This window comes from Neomonachus schauinslandi, chromosome 9, assembly GCF_002201575.2.
Source record: "Neomonachus schauinslandi chromosome 9, ASM220157v2, whole genome shotgun sequence".
NCBI lineage: Eukaryota > Metazoa > Chordata > Mammalia > Carnivora > Phocidae > Neomonachus > Neomonachus schauinslandi.
In genome coordinates, this window is record NC_058411.1 from 32,663,115 (window position 1) to 32,681,315 (window position 18,201).

Below are 18,201 nucleotides of genomic sequence, written 5' to 3' on the forward strand. Positions count from 1 at the left end.
ATAAACATTTGTCAAATGAATAAGTGAATCAATAAGGGACAAAACACATGAAAGTCTTTTAATAAAGGTGTAAAAACCTATGCATAGATTAGGTACCACAATAATGAGCATATGACAAAATCTGATGATTATTAGATAATCTATCATGAAATCAGTAGAAATTTATATTGTGTGAAGGAAACCTCTTCAATTTCTATAAGATATATTCATTTAAATTGAGCTTGGAACATGTCTTTCAATCAAATGGAAATGAATTATCCAATTACTGACTTGTTACAACATCCCCTACCTCTACCTCTTGGAAACCAGATATTAGCCTCAGATGGCAGAGCTGAAAGGAATAATTGAACAGGGAACCTGCTTGTTCTCAGAGAATTTTCATGGCCTTAATTCAAGACAGGATTACAGACTTTCATGAGTAAGCAAAACCAACTGTGCTAATCTGAGAAATTCAATGCCACCCTGGGAGTTAATGTATCTAATCCAAGTCACCAGGAAAACTGTGTTCTATTATCAATTAACACTCAAACAGCAGGAAAATGATGATAGCATTATAATACAAAATAGACACAATAAAGTGATTCTCCTGGGAATGTCTTCAGGGACGGGTTGCTTACAGTCCCCTGGATGAAGGAATCCTTAAGGAGGAAGGATTCCCACCTCCCCTCTTCCTTCCCAACTGTCAGACTCCAACCGCTCCTCTCCTGTGTAATCAGCCTCGGAACACTCCCCAGACGCCAATCTTTGATCTCCAGGAGAAACAGTGCGGTAACTGCTTCACTATGATTGGGGAAAACTTAACCAAGATCTGGACTTGGGCACCGGGAGCTAGAGGAGTGGGGAGGGTTCACGACAACCCTGGCGGCCAGAGGGCTGTGGGAGAATTGGACGATCCTAGAAGCCCTGGTAGAGCCTAGATGGCTGGGGATTTGTTGCGTTAACTAGCGCAAGGGTCAACTTGTCTGAGCAGCGCGGGAAGCAGCGCCCTCATGCCCAAGCTGTGGACTACATTTCCCAGACGGCTTTGCTCCCCGGGCTGTCGTACTAAGATTAGGGCGTGCCTGGGAGGAGCAGCACGGTCCGCGAGCACAGCTGGGGCATCTCGCTCAGCTCTTACCTACGGCCACAGCAGCCATCCCACAAGATGATCGGGATCCTCCTGCTCCTGCTCCTGCTCCTGCTCCTCCCCCTTTTCCTGTACATCGCTGCACCCCAAATCAGGTCTGTGCAAATGTATTGCCTTCTTTGAGAAGAATTCGGGAGGACGTTAATCCTCACCGAAGCTCTGTTTCCAAAAGAAGGAAAAGGAAAATCCCTGGGGGGCTCCAAGTAGGTCGAGGCCGGGAGTTCGGTTGGTCGGAGGAGGTCCAGCTCTCCTGGATGCGGGGGGACGAGAGCAAGAGACCCCGGGCGGTGGGAAGGGGCTGTAGTCCGGACCCCCTCCCTCTGTTTCTCCCGATCCCTTTTTTCGTCTCAGAAGCCCTTGCTTTCTGCTCCAGAGAACCCCGAGTGCAAGGCTACCTCAGACACTTAAGTTTCCAGCATTGGGAGATTTTAGACCCTGAAATGGGGTGTGGACCTTAAGACTTTTCCCCTTAGCTCCCATCCCTTGAACCAGCCCTGTCTAGTTTCTTGCTTCCAGCCTTTGAAGTACAATGGAGCGATTCGACCTTTTGCTCTCAGAAACTGTCCGTCGATGGGAATCGTGCTATCTGCAGACCCGTTGCTTGCTCTCTTGTTGCAGTTAGATTCGCCTTTTTTTCTGGGCGGATGTTGTAGAGGAAAGAAATGAAAGGGTTTCATCATGAGCCGTATCCTGCCTTCAGAGCAGGAGTATCTGGGGACCTGAATCATGCCCAGGGTTTGGGGGTGACGCAGAGAGGATGAAGGGTAGTGGGCTCTTGACCTGGTGACAGATCAGCCAATGGCTGGCTGAGTGCCGCAGAGAATCGGCGGAGAGCTGCACAACGGGCGCCTGCTGATTGGTTCTGAGTAAATCACCCGTGGTGACGGTGAACCAGAGACTGTAGAGACAGAGTCCTTCCCCCGGGGCTGGGGCGGGAGCGTGGTCACCATCCACCCTCGTGCTCCTCTTCTAGTTTTATTTTTCCTCCCTTCTGAACACCTAGTGCTCCCCCTCAGATGAGAACGCTTTTTCTCTTTCCACCTCAAGATCCTTTTACCCAAAGAGAATTCCAATGAAAAGTTGAGGCTGCACTGAAAATAGGGCTCACACCTCTGCGAGGTTTTTCCGAGGAAGATTTTACTGCAAGGGTCATATCCCCAACCACCTGGCTAGGTCATGGGAGCTAGCCTAGAGCTGGACTTTTCAGCTGATTCTCTTTCAGTCCTGTTGGTAAGGAGAAGAAAGAACTCAGTAGAGGTCCTGATATGTTGTTGCTCCTGGAGCTAAAACTGAAAGGATGTGAAAAACTGAGCAGGGAGGCTTGTTCTCTGAGGAGGAAGATATCTTTTGGTGAGCACCAGTTTGCTTCCTTATTGGCCTGTATGCACTAAGCAGATAACTTTAGTGGCTAGGAGTGTGTGCCTTGCAACTCCAGGTTCAATTTTTTATTGAAATGCTGAAATGCTCTTTTTTATTGAAAGAGCTGAAATGCTCTTTAAAAGGGCATCTCCTGGTCAAGAGATTCTTTTAACTTGAGTCTTGAAATTTGTGGAGAAGATAAAAGAACAATCCCTGTTTGTGCATTCATTTCTTTGGAAAAGAAAGGTAGTACAGTGCTTAGGAACAAGGACACTAATTAAACCAGGACTTGAAACCCAGCTCCCCTTTATACTGATTTACGTCTTTTCTTTGTCTTACTTTTGATTGTGTGCGCGTGTTTCTGTTCGCTTTATGCCAGCAAACAAGCTTCCATAATTTAAGTTTTTGTGTTGGATTAGCTGCGTATCAAGACCATAAAGTGCCAGTTGTGGACAGATTGACATTGGTGGACCAGTTCTTGCTTCTTCTAGGCTGAGTCTTATGATTCCCTAAGCCTGTCAAAGAGCTCAAACTGAAGCCAGGTGCCTGGATAATCACATATTTATCCAGTTCTTGTACTGCAGGGGGCAGCGCTAAGGTTTGCCCTTATAATAGAATCGCTTTTGTTCTCGAGCAAGAGCAGAAATTTTTTGAGCAAAAAAAAAATCTTGAGCAAGAGCAGAAAATTTTTCTTCAATCTTCCTTAAATCTATAAAAAGACAGCACTAGAAAGAACCAAAGCAAACTTTAGCCTTGGGATCGGAAGACATGGTAGTTACAGGAACCTCTGAGACAAGGAAAATGAAGAACTGATGAGCTCTCCTTCTCCCTACAGGAAAATGCTGTCCAGTGGGGTGTGTACATCAGCCGTCCAACTTCCTGGGAAGGTCGCTGTGGTCACTGGAGCCAACACGGGCATTGGAAAGGAGACAGCCAAAGAACTGGCTCAAAGAGGCAAGCTTATTGCTTCTGATTCCTTCCTACTCCTGCCATTTTATCCCTCACAAGGATGACCATGCTCATTATTTCCTCCCAATCTTGGAATTCAAGAACTTTCCAAGTGTCCCACAGATTCACTGGTCTAAACCTAGTATTAATGCTCTACATATAATGGACACTTAATATTATTGATTTATTTTTCTTTTTTGATTTGTTCATCAAATACCCCTGTCATGAAGTAGGGGTAAAATTCCCATTTAAAAAAAAAAAAAACAACAACAAAAAACAGTAGAAAATAACATTTATAAGTCTATGGGTCTATAGTGTCCACTCAAAAGCAGAGCTGACAGTGTGTCTCTTTTATATATTGGTTGATAGGAGCCCGCGTGTATTTAGCGTGCCGGGATGTACAAAAGGGGGAATTGGTGGCCAGAGAGATCCAAATTGTGACTGGGAACCAACAGGTGTTAGTGCGGAAACTGGATTTGGCTGATACAAAATCTATTCGAGCCTTTGCTAAAGACTTTTTAGCAGGTAAGTATAGAACTGGAGATTATGTTGTTGGTCTTGCAATTAACATGGCAGACTTAGTTAAAGGAAAAGATCCTTCTCCCTCTTTAATACATAGAAATACTAGATAGGGCACCTCGGTGGCTCAGTCGGTTAAGCATCTGCCTTCGGCTCAGATCATGATCCCAGAGTCCTGGGATCGAGCCCTGCATTGGGCTCCCTGCTCCGCGGGGAGCCTGCTTCTCCCTCTGCCTCTGCCTCTCTGTCTCTCTGTCTCTCATGAATAAATAAATAAAATCTTAAAAAAAATTAAAGAAATACTAGATAAATTAAAATAAACAACTTTCATTCGTAGCGGAACTCCTTCGTAACAAAGGGGAATCCTCAAGAAGCAGCAACAAAAACTGAGTTTAAAGTCATAGCAGTGCATAAGAACTAAAACCAAAAACCTCACGGGAGTATCAGAACTCAATATGAGCTTTAGGGTCTGGAGTCTAAATACTCAAACGGGCAGAGGATGAGGCCTCAGGCCCTGAGAGGAGGGAGCTGTATCTTAGGCCTCCACATAAGGTTGGGAGTCACAAAAAGTCACCTGGTCCATGGTACAGGGGTTTAAAAAAAACATAGGCCACCAGCTCCAAGACATGGCAGAGAAGCTTATCTTCTCTTTAGATGGCTAGAGAGTCATCTGCAAGTTATTAGAACCTCAAGTTGGCATCCTCTGTGGGGGAGAATTTATTACATCACCAAATGGTGTAAGAATCTTGAGCTGAGAAGTTAACATAAAACCCTGTAGTGTCACATCAAAATCAAACCCGAGAGTATTCCGTAGGCATATCCCCTCATAACACAGGGATCTTGGCCTCCATAGGTAAACAACTTCTACGGATATGAGCTCATAGTTAGAAATTACAAATCACATGAAAAAATCACGAGAAAGAGTTGTCAAATGCAACAAAGAGGTGAAACCAGTATTTCTTTTGGCACCTTTTGGAGTTCTCCAGTGGCAAGGGGTGCATACAGAACAGCCTCTTTGCTCTTGCTTTGGAATCTTCTGATTCAGCTCAGGAAGTCTTTCTATTGGGAGAGGTGAGCAGAACATTTTCCCAAAAGCAGTGAGTGAGTAGCTCCTTAACTGGAAAGATCGGAAAGGCCATTTGGTTGTATAAGATGGAATTTTGCTCTATAGTAAGTATGTAGGATTCAACTAAAGTCTTAGACAATGAAAAACAATACAAAATACATATGAAGGGGAAATGGAGGAAAGATTAAAGTCCTGCATCCCCATTTTCAAAGCCTGGGTGTAAGGCAGTTTTCTCAGATATAACTGCTGTGGCTGGCTGCTTCCACACCACATCTCTTCCCTGCAGAGGAGAAGCATCTTCACATTCTGATCAACAATGCAGGAGTGATGATGTGTCCCTACTCTAAGACAGCAGATGGCTTTGAGATGCACATGGGAGTCAACCACTTGGGTAAGAAATTTGGTCTCATCCCCAAACTAGATGAAGCCTAAAATTCTCCTTGGAAAACTCAGGGGTCAGACTGAGCCAGCCGCCTCTGGGCCCTAATAGACCATAAGTGAATAGTAAATACTATGGTCCTGCCTGAAAGCTCAGAGATAAACTTAGGCCCACTCAAGCTTCCACCTGCTTTTTAATTTGCAATCCAGATTCAGTTTACCTTGGGGCATTTTTGAACAGCCTAATTGGACTGGGGACTGTGGTGCTTTCTTTGTGGTGATCCTCATGACCAGCATCAGGTAGAGGCTGCCTGTTCTTTCCAATTTTAGTATATGTGCTGCCGAAGCGAGCACGAGGCTGCCTGTTCTTAAAGAGTGATATTAATCAAAGTTGGAAGGAGACAAGCCTTCATAGTCACATGATCCAGACCTCCCTCATGGAAGGATGGCTGTCCTATTTCCCCAAACCCTCCCTGAGCTTGTTCTGTAGTTGATAATGAATTAATGAGGCAAACAGCCTTGTTCCTGAGTTCTCTGCAGGGCTCACCATGACTCCCTTCATCCTGGCATTGGCCCTGAACTCTGTTAATTCTAGTTTTTCTCACAGGTCACTTTCTCCTGACCCATCTGCTGCTAGACAAACTGAAGGAATCAGCCCCATCAAGGGTAGTGAATGTGTCTTCTCTAGCACATCACCTGGGAAGGATCCACTTCCATAACCTACAGGGCGAGAAATTCTACAATGCAGGTCTGGCCTACTGTCACAGCAAGTTAGCCAACATTCTCTTCACCCAGGAACTGGCTCGGAGGCTCAAAGGTAGGCTTAGAAGAAGTAAGTATAGAGATATGAGTCAATGGGAAGTAGCGAAAAGCCACAGGAATACATACTGTTTTCTGGAGCCCATCCCCTGGACAAACCTGCTGCCATGACTATAACTGGGTATTATTTTAGTAAATATTCCACAGCTGAATATTGGACGTGGCTGGCAGGAGATGGGGACATTCTGACTTTGAGTCATAAGGCTTGGCTTTAGCACTTACTAGCTGTGTGACCTGCAGCAAGATACTTAACTTTTCAGACTTATTTCCTCATAAGTAAAATGGGACTACTTTATAGGTTATTATCCTCATTAAATCAGGCCTCATGAACAAGCAAGGTTTTTTACTCATAGTGAGACTAGCTAGAAGGGAAGGACCTGGGGGTGCCTGGGTGGCTCAGTCGGTTAAGCGTCTGGCTCTTGGTTTCTGCTAAGGTCATGGTCTCAGGGTTGTGAGATCAAGCCCAAGTTCAGGCTGTGGGCCCAGCGCAGAGATTCTGTCTGAGAGTCTCTCCATCCCTCTCCCTCTGTCCCTTTTGTGCATGTGCTCTCTCTCTCTCAAATAAATAAAATCCTTTTTTTTTTTAAGATTTTTTAATTTAGGGCGCCTGGGTGGCTCAGTTGGTTAAGCGACTGCCTTCGGCTCAGGTCATGATCCTGGAGTCCCGGGATCGAGTCCCACATCGGGCTCCCTGCTCTGCAGGGAGCCTGCTTCTCCCTCTGACCCTCCCCCCTCTCATGTGCTCTCTCTCTCTCATTCTCTCTGTCTCAAATAAATAAATAAAAATATTTAAAAAAAAAAAAAGATTTTTTAATTTATTTGACAGAGAGAAGCACAGCGAGAGAGGGAACACAAGCAGGGGGAGTGGGAGCGGGAGAAGCAGGCTTCCTGCAGAGCAGGGAGCCTGATGCGGGGCTCGATCCCAGGACCCTGGGATCATGATCTGAGCTGAAGGCAGATACTTAACGACTGAGCCACCCAGGCACCCCTAAATAAAATCTTTAAAAAAAAAAGTGGGGGGAGGGACCTGAACTGGCACTAGATACAACCATTAGGATAAAGCAGGCACTGGGACTATGGTGGTGGTGGTGGGGAGGGGGAGTGTCTCCCTAACAGCAAAAGGTTAAATAAGTGAGAAATGTATGCTCGAAGAGGGGAGTCTCCAATCACAAATACACAGAGGTCCTTAGTACTCTCTACTCTGAATTTTCGATAAAAAGAGGGGTAATCCAGGGTGGACAACTGGAGTTGCTTAGCAGTTGAGGCAGGCAGAATTTTGGCTCAAGGAATCAGACATAGGAGCCCCACCATTGGAACAGGATCATCAAACTACATGGAAATTAAATGGGTTACAGAGTGGGTGGGATGAGGCATCTGAGGATGTTAAGGAACATTCCAGGCAGACGGAAGAGAATGCACAAAGGTCTGGGCTCGGTTTGAGTAATTAAGAGGCTGCTATGATTAAAATGTAGAAAGCAAAAGGAATAGAGGTCTGAGCTGAGACGGTGAGGTAGACAGAGGCAAAACCCTTAGAGGCTATGGTAAGGATTTTAGTGGAAGAGCAGTGGAGAACCTTTAAAATGAAAGCCTTTTTAAAATGGGGGCAGGAGTGTGTGCAGCAGGTGATTTCTGTAGTCTAGGTGAGAAATGAGGGTGGCCTGGACTAGAGTGGTGGAGATGGAGGGTAGTGGACACTTCTAAGAGATATTTAGGATGAGAAACCCCCAGGGCTTGTTGATAGATATGCATGGTAAGGTGAGGAATTGTCAAGTACTGCTCTGTGTGCCTGCCTGATTGGGAGTTAGGGAACACTTCAAGATCCAGGTTTGGCCTTGAAAGTGTGAAGTTAGTTTTGGACCTCTGTGTCAGCATTACCACGGGTCATCTAGAGTAGATGTCAAGGGACACCTGGGTGGCTCAGTCGGTTAAGCATCTGCCTTCTGCTCAGGTCATGATCCTAGGGTCCTGGGATCAAGCCCCATGTTGGGCTCCCTGCTCAGCAGGGAGTCTGCTTCTCCATCTCCCTCTACCCGTCCCCCCTCCCCCTGCCTTGCTTGTGTGCAAGTGCGCGCTCTCTCTCTCTTGCTCACTCTCTCTCAAATAAATAAATAAAATCTTAAAAAAAAATAGAGTAGATGCCAAGTTGGAAATAATATATGTCCATTGTCCTTTATCTGCAATCATGAAATCTACAAAGACCTGAAAATTCAATTTTTTCAGAACCTTGACACCAAAGCTCATTTGGCAGCAAAACCTCCCTTGTACTAGGGAGATTAGGTAATAAGCAGTTTATATATGTTGTGTCATATTATCTTTCTAAAATCAGTAAAAATTTGGAAACCTCTCTGGCCCCAAGGTTCTAGTAAAGAACCGGGGACCTGACCTAGCATATGCAGAGTGTCATAGTGTCATTTAGCACTTACCATGTACCAGAGACTATCGAGGCTCTCGTACATATGAACTCATTTAATCCTCAGAACCACCTTGTGAGGTGCAGGTATTAGGATTATCCCCATTTTAAGAGGAAACTGAGTCACAGCATCGAGCTTGCCCAGGGTCACAGGGCTCGTGAGTGGTATAGCTAGGATTTGAAAGTGGACAGTCTGACCACAGAGTCCGTGCCCTTAGCCACTCAGAGTCAGCCAAGAGTTCCAAGGAGTACAATGTGTATAAAAATGTGCATGCCATATAGTTACAGAGAGGGAGTTTAGCAAGCCGTGGGAACGCCAGCATTTGAAGTTTGGGTAGAAGATGAGGGACTGGTCCACGAAACTGAGAGGAAGCAGCAAGAAAGGTTTGGAAAACCAGGAGTGTGGGGTCATGGAAGCCAATAAAAAGGCAGCTTTGAGGAAGGAGTGGTCCCTAGAGTTAAGTGCTGCTGAGAGGTTGAGTCCCGGCTCTACTGTTTCCAAACAGGTTTTTTTTTTTTTTTGAAGATTTTATTTATTTATTTGACAGAGAGAGACACAGCGAGAGAGGGAACACAAGCAGGGGGAGTGGGAGAGGGAGAAGCAGGCTTCTCGCTGAGCAGGGAGTCCGATGCGGGGCTCGATCCCAGGACCCTGGGATCATGACCTGAGCCGAAGGCAGACGCTCAACAACTGAGCCACCCAGGTGCCCCTCCAAGCAGTTAATAACCTCTTTGAGCTTTAATCCTAACCTATGAAATGGGGAGGTGTAAATTACTGTGAGGAGTGTTGTGGGAAGGGGGTCTTCCTGGGGTGGGATGTTTATTCATGTCCTCTGCTCTCCTTGGCTATCCAACAACATTAAGTCCTGCCTTCCTTTCCCTATGGGGTACCCCCAATTAGGCTCTGGCGTTACGACATATTCTGTCCATCCGGGCACAGTCAACTCTGAACTGGTTCGGCACTCATCCTTCATGAAATGGATGTGGTGGCTTTTCTCCTTCTTCATCAAGACCCCTCAGCAGGGAGCGCAGACCAGCCTGTATTGTGCCCTCACCGAAGGTCTTGAGGTTCTCAGTGGGCATCATTTCAGGTACGAATGCATCTGGTTTTGAAGATGGGGTTTTTATGGCTCAAAGGAAATAATCTGGGTTTGTCTGGTATATTATACTCCTCTTACAAAGTACATTGCGTGACCTAGCTTTTGTCTTTTGACTAGTGTTTTTACCTTGTAATAAGGGGGTTGACTCACTCGCATTTTTCATGGTACTGCGAGGTTTCATTTTCTCCATGGCTATCTTTTATTATGCTTTCTGGTTGTTTCTTTTCTTCCTACCTTTTCTTATGTCCGTCTTGTTTTCTTTGTTCCCTTTTGGACTCTTGTTCTTTTTTTTTTTTTTTTACATGAAAAATAATTTGAATCTGTATTTCTCTATTGTCTTCGGGACTAAAATAGTATCGATTGACTCCCTTCGTGAATAAGTGAAGACTTTTAAAATTGTTTATTGTAGAGAACTTTGAATATGTACAGTAATAGATAAAATAACATGTTGAACCCCCATATGCCCATAATAAAGCCTCAACAACCATCAAGCCATCCCCATGCACCAGCCCTTCCCATATTTTTTTTCCCTCTCCTATTATTCTGAAGCAAATCTCAGACATCACATAATATTGAAATGTTAGAATGTTTTTACCCCCCACCTTCAAGATTATGTGGAAATAACTTGAAATTTTAGAGAAAGGGCTGTAAATAAATTAAAATTGGAAAGAAAGGTAGACAGATCATGAAAGGCCCATAACTCCAGGCTTGTGAGGAGCCACAGAAGTTGTTCCAGTAGAGAGAGAAATAATCTGCTCTGTGCTTCAGAGAAACATCCCTGGTGACTTGGTTTGATGAACAAGTAAATAACCCAAGTGAGAGAGAATGAGTTCCTGATTTAGGGTAATGACAGTTGGAATACAAAGAAGGGTTAAGTGAGAGAGGTCCTGAAGAGGCAGAATTGTTACAGCTTGATGACTAAATGAGTGAGGGGTCTGGGAGGAGTTAGTGACCTGGGGTCAAGCCTGACTTACTAGGAGATTGATTATGACATTAACTGAGACAGCAGACATGGAAAAATCATGTGTATAGCTTAGGGTTCTTTGATTCCAAAGCAGGGAAACAGACTCATGCTAACTTAAGCAAGAAGGGAATTTATGAAAATATGGGGGAATTCTTCTAAAAACCAAAGAGAAGACTGAAGAGCCAGGCTTAGAACAGACAGAGTGGCCAGTCAGCTGCTGCTGGAATGAGTATCCGCCAACTGTCTTCAGTCTTTGTTTTGTTGCTCACCATTCGCCCTCTAGCAAGGAAGCACTAGATCTTCCATCCTCTCATCCTCACTCGCTTGGTTAGGGGAAGACAGACACTTGATTAATGGGGTCTTCAAAGTGTGGGAAAGAGGTAATTCCTCAGAAAGGGATCAGGTTGCTGTTGCCAAAAGAATGTGGAATGGAGGCACCTGGGTGACTCAGTCGGTTAAGCATCTGATTCTTGATCTCAGCTCAGTCTTAATCCCAGGGTTGTGAGATTGAGCCCTGGATTGGGCTCTACACTGGGTGTGGACACTGCTTGAGACTCTCTCTTTCCCCCCCTCCCTCTGCCCCTTCCTCCCCTTAAAAAAATGTGGAATGGATCAGGTGCCCACTGTGTAATAAACCTGGCTCTGTCCATGTTGAGTGTGTTATCCATAAGACTCCATGTGAGTAGAAGTGTATAGCAGGGAGTTGGAAATGTGGGTCTGAAATCCAGGAAGATAAGTTTACATAGTTTTATGTACTAGAATGATTTTCCATGGGTGACTGGATTCTTCTTCGCTGGAGATTTTAAGGTTTTGACTAGTAGTTTAAAGAAAGTCAGCCCCGGGGCACCTGGGTGGCTCAGTCGTTAAGCATCTGCCTTGGGCTCAGGTCATGATTCAGGGTCCTGGGATGGAGCCCCGCTTCGGGCTCCCTGCTCAGCGGGAAGCCTGCTTCTCCCTCTCCCACTCCCCCTGCTTGTGTTCCCTCTCTCGCTGTGTCTCTCTCTCTCTGTCAAATCAGTCAATCAATCAATCAATCTTAAAAAAAAAGGAAAGTCAGCCTCAAATCCATGACATAGTAATTATTTAATTGACTTTTGAAGAGCCTTTCCAGTGCCATGGATTCTTAATTTTAAGCATTTTGAAGATCCAACATCAGCTATGTTGACCACTATCAGGAAATGAGCATAAGTCTGTCTTGACTGAAGCATTAGAAACCTTGTGCTGCTTATTATTCCTGACTGAAACCACAAACCTACTTTTTGTCTCTATGGATCTGTCTGTACTGGGCATTTCCTATCAATGGAATCATATAATATGTGGCCTTTTGTGACTGGCTTCTTGTTTACTTAGCATAATGTGTTCACTGTCATCCATGCCAGAGCGTGTATCAGTAAGTTATTCCTTTTAATTGCCAAATAGTACTTCATTTTATGGGTATACCACATTTTATTTATGCATTCATCAGTTGATGGGCATTTGAGTTATCACTTTTTGGTGATATGATGCTGTGATATTCATGTACAGATTTTTATATGGAGATTTCTCTTGGTTTATATACCTAGAAATGGAATCCCACTGAAATATGGGTTATATGTCAGCTCCGTGTTTAACTGTTGAGGAACTGTCAGACTGTTTTCCCAAGTGGCTGCACCATTTCATGTTGCCACCAGTGGTAGACAAGGGTCCCAATCTCTCCACGCCCTTGCTTACACTTCTTATTGTCTGTCCTTTTGATTTTAGCCATCCTGGTAAGCATGAAGTAATTTTTCTGCTTACGTTTTTCTAGTTTTTCTCATTATGGTTTTCATTTGCATTTTCTTGCTAAAGATGGTAAGCATCTTTTCATACGCTTATTGTCCATTTGTTTGTCTTTGTTGGAGAAATGTCTATTCAAATCCTTTGCCCATTTTTAAAATGGATCATTGTCTTTTTGTTGTTTAATTGTAACAGTTCTTTAGATAGTCTGGATCAAGTCCCTTGTCAGATGTGTGATTTACAAATATTTTCTCCCATTCTTTGGCTTGTCTTTTCACTTTCTTTATGGTGTCTTTTGAAGCAGAGAAGTTTTGATGAAGTCTAACTTACCAATTTTTTCTTTTGTCACTGTGCTTTTGGTGTCATATCTAAGAAACCATTGCCTAACCGAAGGTCACGAAGATTTACTACTGTGTTTTCTTCTAACAATTTTATAATTTGAACATTACATTTTGGTCTATGATTCATTTTGAATTAATTTTTATATATGGCATGAGGTAGGGGTACCTCTTCATTTTTGCATGTGGATATCCAGTTGTCCCAGAACTGTTTGTTGAAAAAATTATTCTTTCCATTGAATTTTCTTGGTAGCTATATTAAAATTCCTTGGGCTGGGGCACCTGGGTGGCTCAGTTGAGTGTCCAACTCTTGATCTTGGCTCAGGTCTTGATCTCAGGGCTGTGAGTTCAAGCCCCACATTGGGCTCCATGCTGGGCATGGAGCCTACTTAAAAAAAAAAAAATTCCTTAGGCTGCCAAAACAGAATACCAGAAATTAATTTTCTCAGTTCTGGAGAATGGGAGTTAAGATCAAGGTGCCAGCAGGGTTGGTTTCTGATGAGGCCTCTATCTTGGCTTATAGAGGGCTGCCTTCTTGCTGTGTCCTCAGATGGGTTTTCCTCTATGTGGGCACACTCCTAGTGTCTTCTCTTCTTATAAGGACACTAGACCTATTGAATTAGGGCCCTACCTTTATGACCTTACTTAACCTTAATTATCTCCTTAAAAGCCTGATCTCCAACTATAGTCACATTATAGATTCAACATACGGACTTTGGGGAACGTGATTCAGTCCATAACAGATTTATCAAAAATCAATTGACCATAAAGGTAAGGGTACCTCTACACTTTTAGTTCTGTTCTATGCATTTATATGTCTATCCTTATGCTAGTAGCACGGTGTCTTGATTACTATGGCTTTGTAGTAAGTTTTGAAATTGGTCTTTTTATGTATACTGGTTGATACTTCCCAAAATCCAACTGGGACTATCAGCACCATGACTGCTGATGCCATAACCACATGTAAGGAGCTTTTACTGTGGTATTCGAATACATTTTACCGCACGTCATAGCTTATGATGCAAGGCACTTTCATGTCCATCGTGTCATTTGCTATTCATCGTAATCTTGCAAAGAACATAAGGCATAATGCTGTAAAGGCTACAGAGACTTACAGAGGCCAACTCATTTCTAGAGTCTTATGGAGCCTTTAGTTCTCCGTGATGGTCTTTTTACTCAGCAGTGTGCTGCTCATGCTGGTAAGTTCCCTTAAACAGAAGTACTATACTTACCAGGTTTGTTTTGTAATTGCAAAGATATCTTTAAGTGGTGTTTCTCAAACTTTGGTGCATTTTAGAACCATCTGAGGAAGTGGTTGAAGACAGATTCCTGGACCTCTACCCTAGAGATTCTGATTCAGCAGGTTCAGATGGGGCCTGAGAAGTGGCATTTATTTTTTTTTTCTTTAAAGATTTTATTTATTTATTTGACAGAGAGAGACACAGTGAGAGAGAGAACACAAGCAGGGGGAGTAGGAGAGGGAGAAGCAGGCTTCCCGCGGAGCAGGGAGCCCGATGCGGGGCTCGATCCCAGGACCCCGGGATCATGACCTGAGCCGAAGGCAGACGCTTAATGATTGAGCCACCCAATCACCCCAGAATTGGCATTTCTAACAAACTCCCAGATGATGCTCCTGCTAGTCCATAACCTGCTCTTTGATTAGCAGCGTCTTTATGGACGTAGTGTTAGGAGTTTGCTTCATGTGCTTATTTCAGACTTGCCAACTTTCCTTTCCACCTTCAGAATTTGCTTGGAATGTCCTGGAAGCAGTTCTCTTGAAATAGTATATAACTTTTTAAATTGCTTCTTACGTGACTTAAAAGATTGCAATCGGTTTACTCAATCACTTTTCAAAAAACCCTTTATTGAATACCTGCTGTGTACTAGATGCAGCTAATTCAAAAATGATAAAATTTTCTGGGCAGTGCAGTGTTTGAATACCCCTCCTGCATTTAATGGGGACTAAAATAATTGGGATTACAGCAATGAAGGGAAGGTGTATGAAACATACAGTACCTTATTGTTACATTTCTTTTATGCTATCATCTTTTCCTTCATTGTTTATGAAGCTGGCTTTCTTATTTGAGTTTAAAAACAGTTATAATTTGGGGGTGCCTGGGTGGTGCAGTTGGTTAAGTGTCCAACTCGGTTTCAGCTCAGGTCGTGATGTCAGGGTCATGAGTTTGAGCCCCACATCAGGCTTCACGCTCAGTGGGGAGTCTGCTTGCGATTCTCTCTCTCCCTCTCCCTCTGCCTCTCCCCTGGTGTGCACTCTTTCTCTCTCAAAAATAAATAAATCTTAAAAAGAATTAAAAAACAAAAAGTTATAATTGCAGGTAGACCTGAAATAGTAAGTTTTAGGGGTGGTTTTGTTTGTTTTTACCACTCCAAGCATCTGTAACCAATGTAATCTCAGGAGCATGACACTGTACAAGGTCCTGTGTGAACAGGCTGGACATACACAGGTGTCAGGCGGGCACTGATACTATAGTTAAATATATACATATAAAGGGGAATATAAAGACTGAATGCTATGTATTATATATCAGACATTCTGGTCAGAGGGAGTATAGTGAGGAGATCTAAATGGTAAATACATTTTCTCTGGGGTAAGGATTGGAGAATGAAGAGATAAAGACTGGCCCTATGAAGTGCATAGAGGACATGTCATCCCTACGTTGTTTTTCTGTCACATTCCTTGTTCCAGGCAGAGAATAGACTCCATTCATAAACCTCTGTGTTTTAAGCCTCTCTCTTTCCCTTCTAGTGACTGCAGGGTGGCATGGGTCTCTGCCCAGGCTCGGAATGAGACAACAGCAAGGCGGCTATGGGACGTCAGCTGTGACCTGCTGGGCATCCCTATGGACTGACAGGTGGTAGCAGGTGGACTCAAGAGAAACCCGCAGCAGACTACTCAGTACTCCCTGCCAAAATGATTCTCCTTCATGACGGCCAAAACCTTGAGCACAAAGAAAACAAACCTTCCAGCCTTTCCTGCTTGATGTCTGATAAAAGCCCAGTGTAACTGCCAGATTCATCAAAACACGTTGCATTAGTCCAGATTGATTTTGCTCTTGTTACTGCCAGACGTACAAGAGGTATCATAGGATAAGATCTTCATATGACCTGCAAACTCATATTCGCCTTCTGAAACCTACTACCTAGGAGAATCTTAGCTATGGCAGCGTCAATTTATGGCAGTTTGGATTAGTTTCTACCCTCTTTGTTCACAATATAGTTCCTCCCAACCACCAACCAACTTTCATTTCAAGAGAACCACACTGCAGCCCCAGCTGAACTCCCAGAATCAATGGTGGCTTGGCTTAAGAGCAGGGCTCATCCCTCACCTATTAAGAAAACCATCATATGCCAACATCTGGATTCTCTCAGGAAGCTCTTAACTGAATCTGGATTATGGGATGGGCTTTATCTTCAGCAACCTAAAGCCACTTTAGGACACTTTTACATGTCGACCACAGAAGAGCTTCCTTTTCTAGGAAGTTCACGGGGTTGGGAGGATGGCAGAAATATGGAGGAAAGCAGAAATAAAAATCAAGTTTAAACTGTCATTTTCCTACTGTTTCTCAGGCCAGCAAGTGGGTAAAGAAAGGAGCAGTACAGGAAGATAGATCACCTACCTGACTTCAGTTTACTGACCCCAGACCCATGGAGGCCTTTTTGTGCCTTAGTTTCTCTTAGAAAATCAGAAGAAGGGAAAGGCGAGTGATTGTCACTGAGTATATCTTTGTGTGTGTTCTTATGTAGTTATGCAATTGGGATTATTTTTACAAAATTCAAAGTAGCTACAAAGGAACAGTATTAAACTGGACCCTGGCGCAGGTAAGTGTTCAAAGATGGAGAAAAGAGTGTCATCCAATCTTTAATACAAATGAGTGGAGCTACAAAGGGAAACAGATTGTGTATATGTGGATAACTACTCACCAAGAAGCACATGGGTAGAAGGGAAGAAGCCCAAAAAAGAGAAGAATCCTGGAAGATAATGCATACAGTGAAGGGCCAGTTAAGGATTAAAAAAACAAAACAAAACAAAAAACAGCTAAAGATGGCAATATGTAACTATAGAAGAATTGAAGGTGAGCACCTGAGTTAGCAAGACTGATACTGCACTGTCTTAACAAGCACCAATCAATCAAGGGGGCAGAAAAAGACCCCCAAAAAACCCAATTCTTTATTAGGCAAAATTATCCTAAGGACTGATATTGGTAATTTATAGTCAATTTAATAATCTTCAGGGCATTTCCTGACATTATCTTGACAAGATTAAAATGTCTATTTGCTAAAAACCTACATTTAATTTGGAGAACTCTTATCAAAGGTAATGCTGCCATAGGAAATTGGAGGAATCAGTAATGTTCCCATCACTTGTTTGGAGTATGTTATTCTAATAGTTTGTGATTACCTTGGACTGACAATTACATATTCACTTTGGTGGGGGAAAGAGTTATAGTCTTCTATATTTGTAAATATAGTCTTCTCATATTTGTAAATGCATATTCTTTTGTTGCACTTGTTTTTACTATTAAGGTATCTAATTTAGAAATGGTCGTTTTATGGAAAAATTGGAAAATTTTAATAATAGTTAAGTAGCATAATTGAAGTCATATTTTACTTAATTTATGTTGAACTGTCAATAACAGAAAGTTTTTGATTATTATGTTTTTATTTACCAAAATAAAAACTGTATTAAATGAAAGTTTAGAGTCAATGGAAGAAAACAATTAAATGGAAGTTTAATTATAAGAAGAAAACACTTTTCATTATTATGGTTATACAATCACTTCTCATTTTTAAGGATAATTTGTCCCAGAGTCTAGCCACAGTACAGCCTCAATCAGATGTTATAACTTCAATTGTGTGATAATGTGATTGTTGATTCACCATTTTTCTACTTGTCTTTTATGATGCTGTTCAAAGATCCCTTTTTTCCATCCGAGGCTATTACATCTCCTTTTTGTACCTGCCCCTTCTATAACAATGCTGTGGGTCTTATCACAGTACACTTCCACTAACAACCTCAGATTTTGCTATCTCTGTACTCAGTGAACATTAGGAGCTCAACGCTTGTTGAATCAGGGGTCAATGAATCAGTCTAATAAAAATAAAGGTCCAGGAGATATAAATCACATCATTTCCCCCTGAACAATCATGTATCTTTTAATATGTTTGGGCAGTTTTATATATTGGGCTGCCAAGCAAATATTTCAGAAAAGGCTTCGATAGGAAAATCATTTCATAAGTTGAAAATAAGAATTTCCCGCCACTGAACCATGAAACCCCATGTAGTGCAGAAAAGGACTTCGTAATTGTTAACACATTACACACAGTGCGAAAGAGACCTGAAGACGCCGGGTCTGCCTTGCTCACCACATTTTAAAATAACCCAGCGCAGGGTGGCTCT

At 43.0% G+C, this 18,201-nt stretch overlaps 1 protein-coding gene across 3 annotated transcripts; it reads left to right on the forward strand.

Annotated features, from left to right (window-relative positions):
* Positions 1 to 1,082: 1,082 nt before the first annotated feature.
* RDH11 (retinol dehydrogenase 11) lies at positions 1,083 to 17,526 on the forward strand. Of its 3 annotated transcripts, none has more exons than XM_021679521.1 (7): positions 1,083 to 1,221; positions 3,321 to 3,439; positions 3,803 to 3,958; positions 5,305 to 5,409; positions 6,004 to 6,213; positions 9,527 to 9,716; positions 15,550 to 17,526. In XM_021679521.1, exons 1-7 carry the CDS (start codon positions 1,145 to 1,147, stop codon positions 15,650 to 15,652), a joined length of 960 nt encoding a protein of 319 aa, XP_021535196.1. In that variant the 5' UTR covers positions 1,083 to 1,144; the 3' UTR covers positions 15,653 to 17,526. The 3 variants fall into 3 exon arrangements, with proteins under 3 accessions (XP_021535196.1, XP_044773804.1, XP_044773805.1); XM_044917869.1 differs by having other exon boundaries at positions 1,090 to 1,221; positions 9,566 to 9,716; XM_044917870.1 differs by lacking the exon at positions 6,004 to 6,213 and having other exon boundaries at positions 1,090 to 1,221.
* The last annotated feature ends 675 nt before the right edge of the window (positions 17,527 to 18,201 follow it).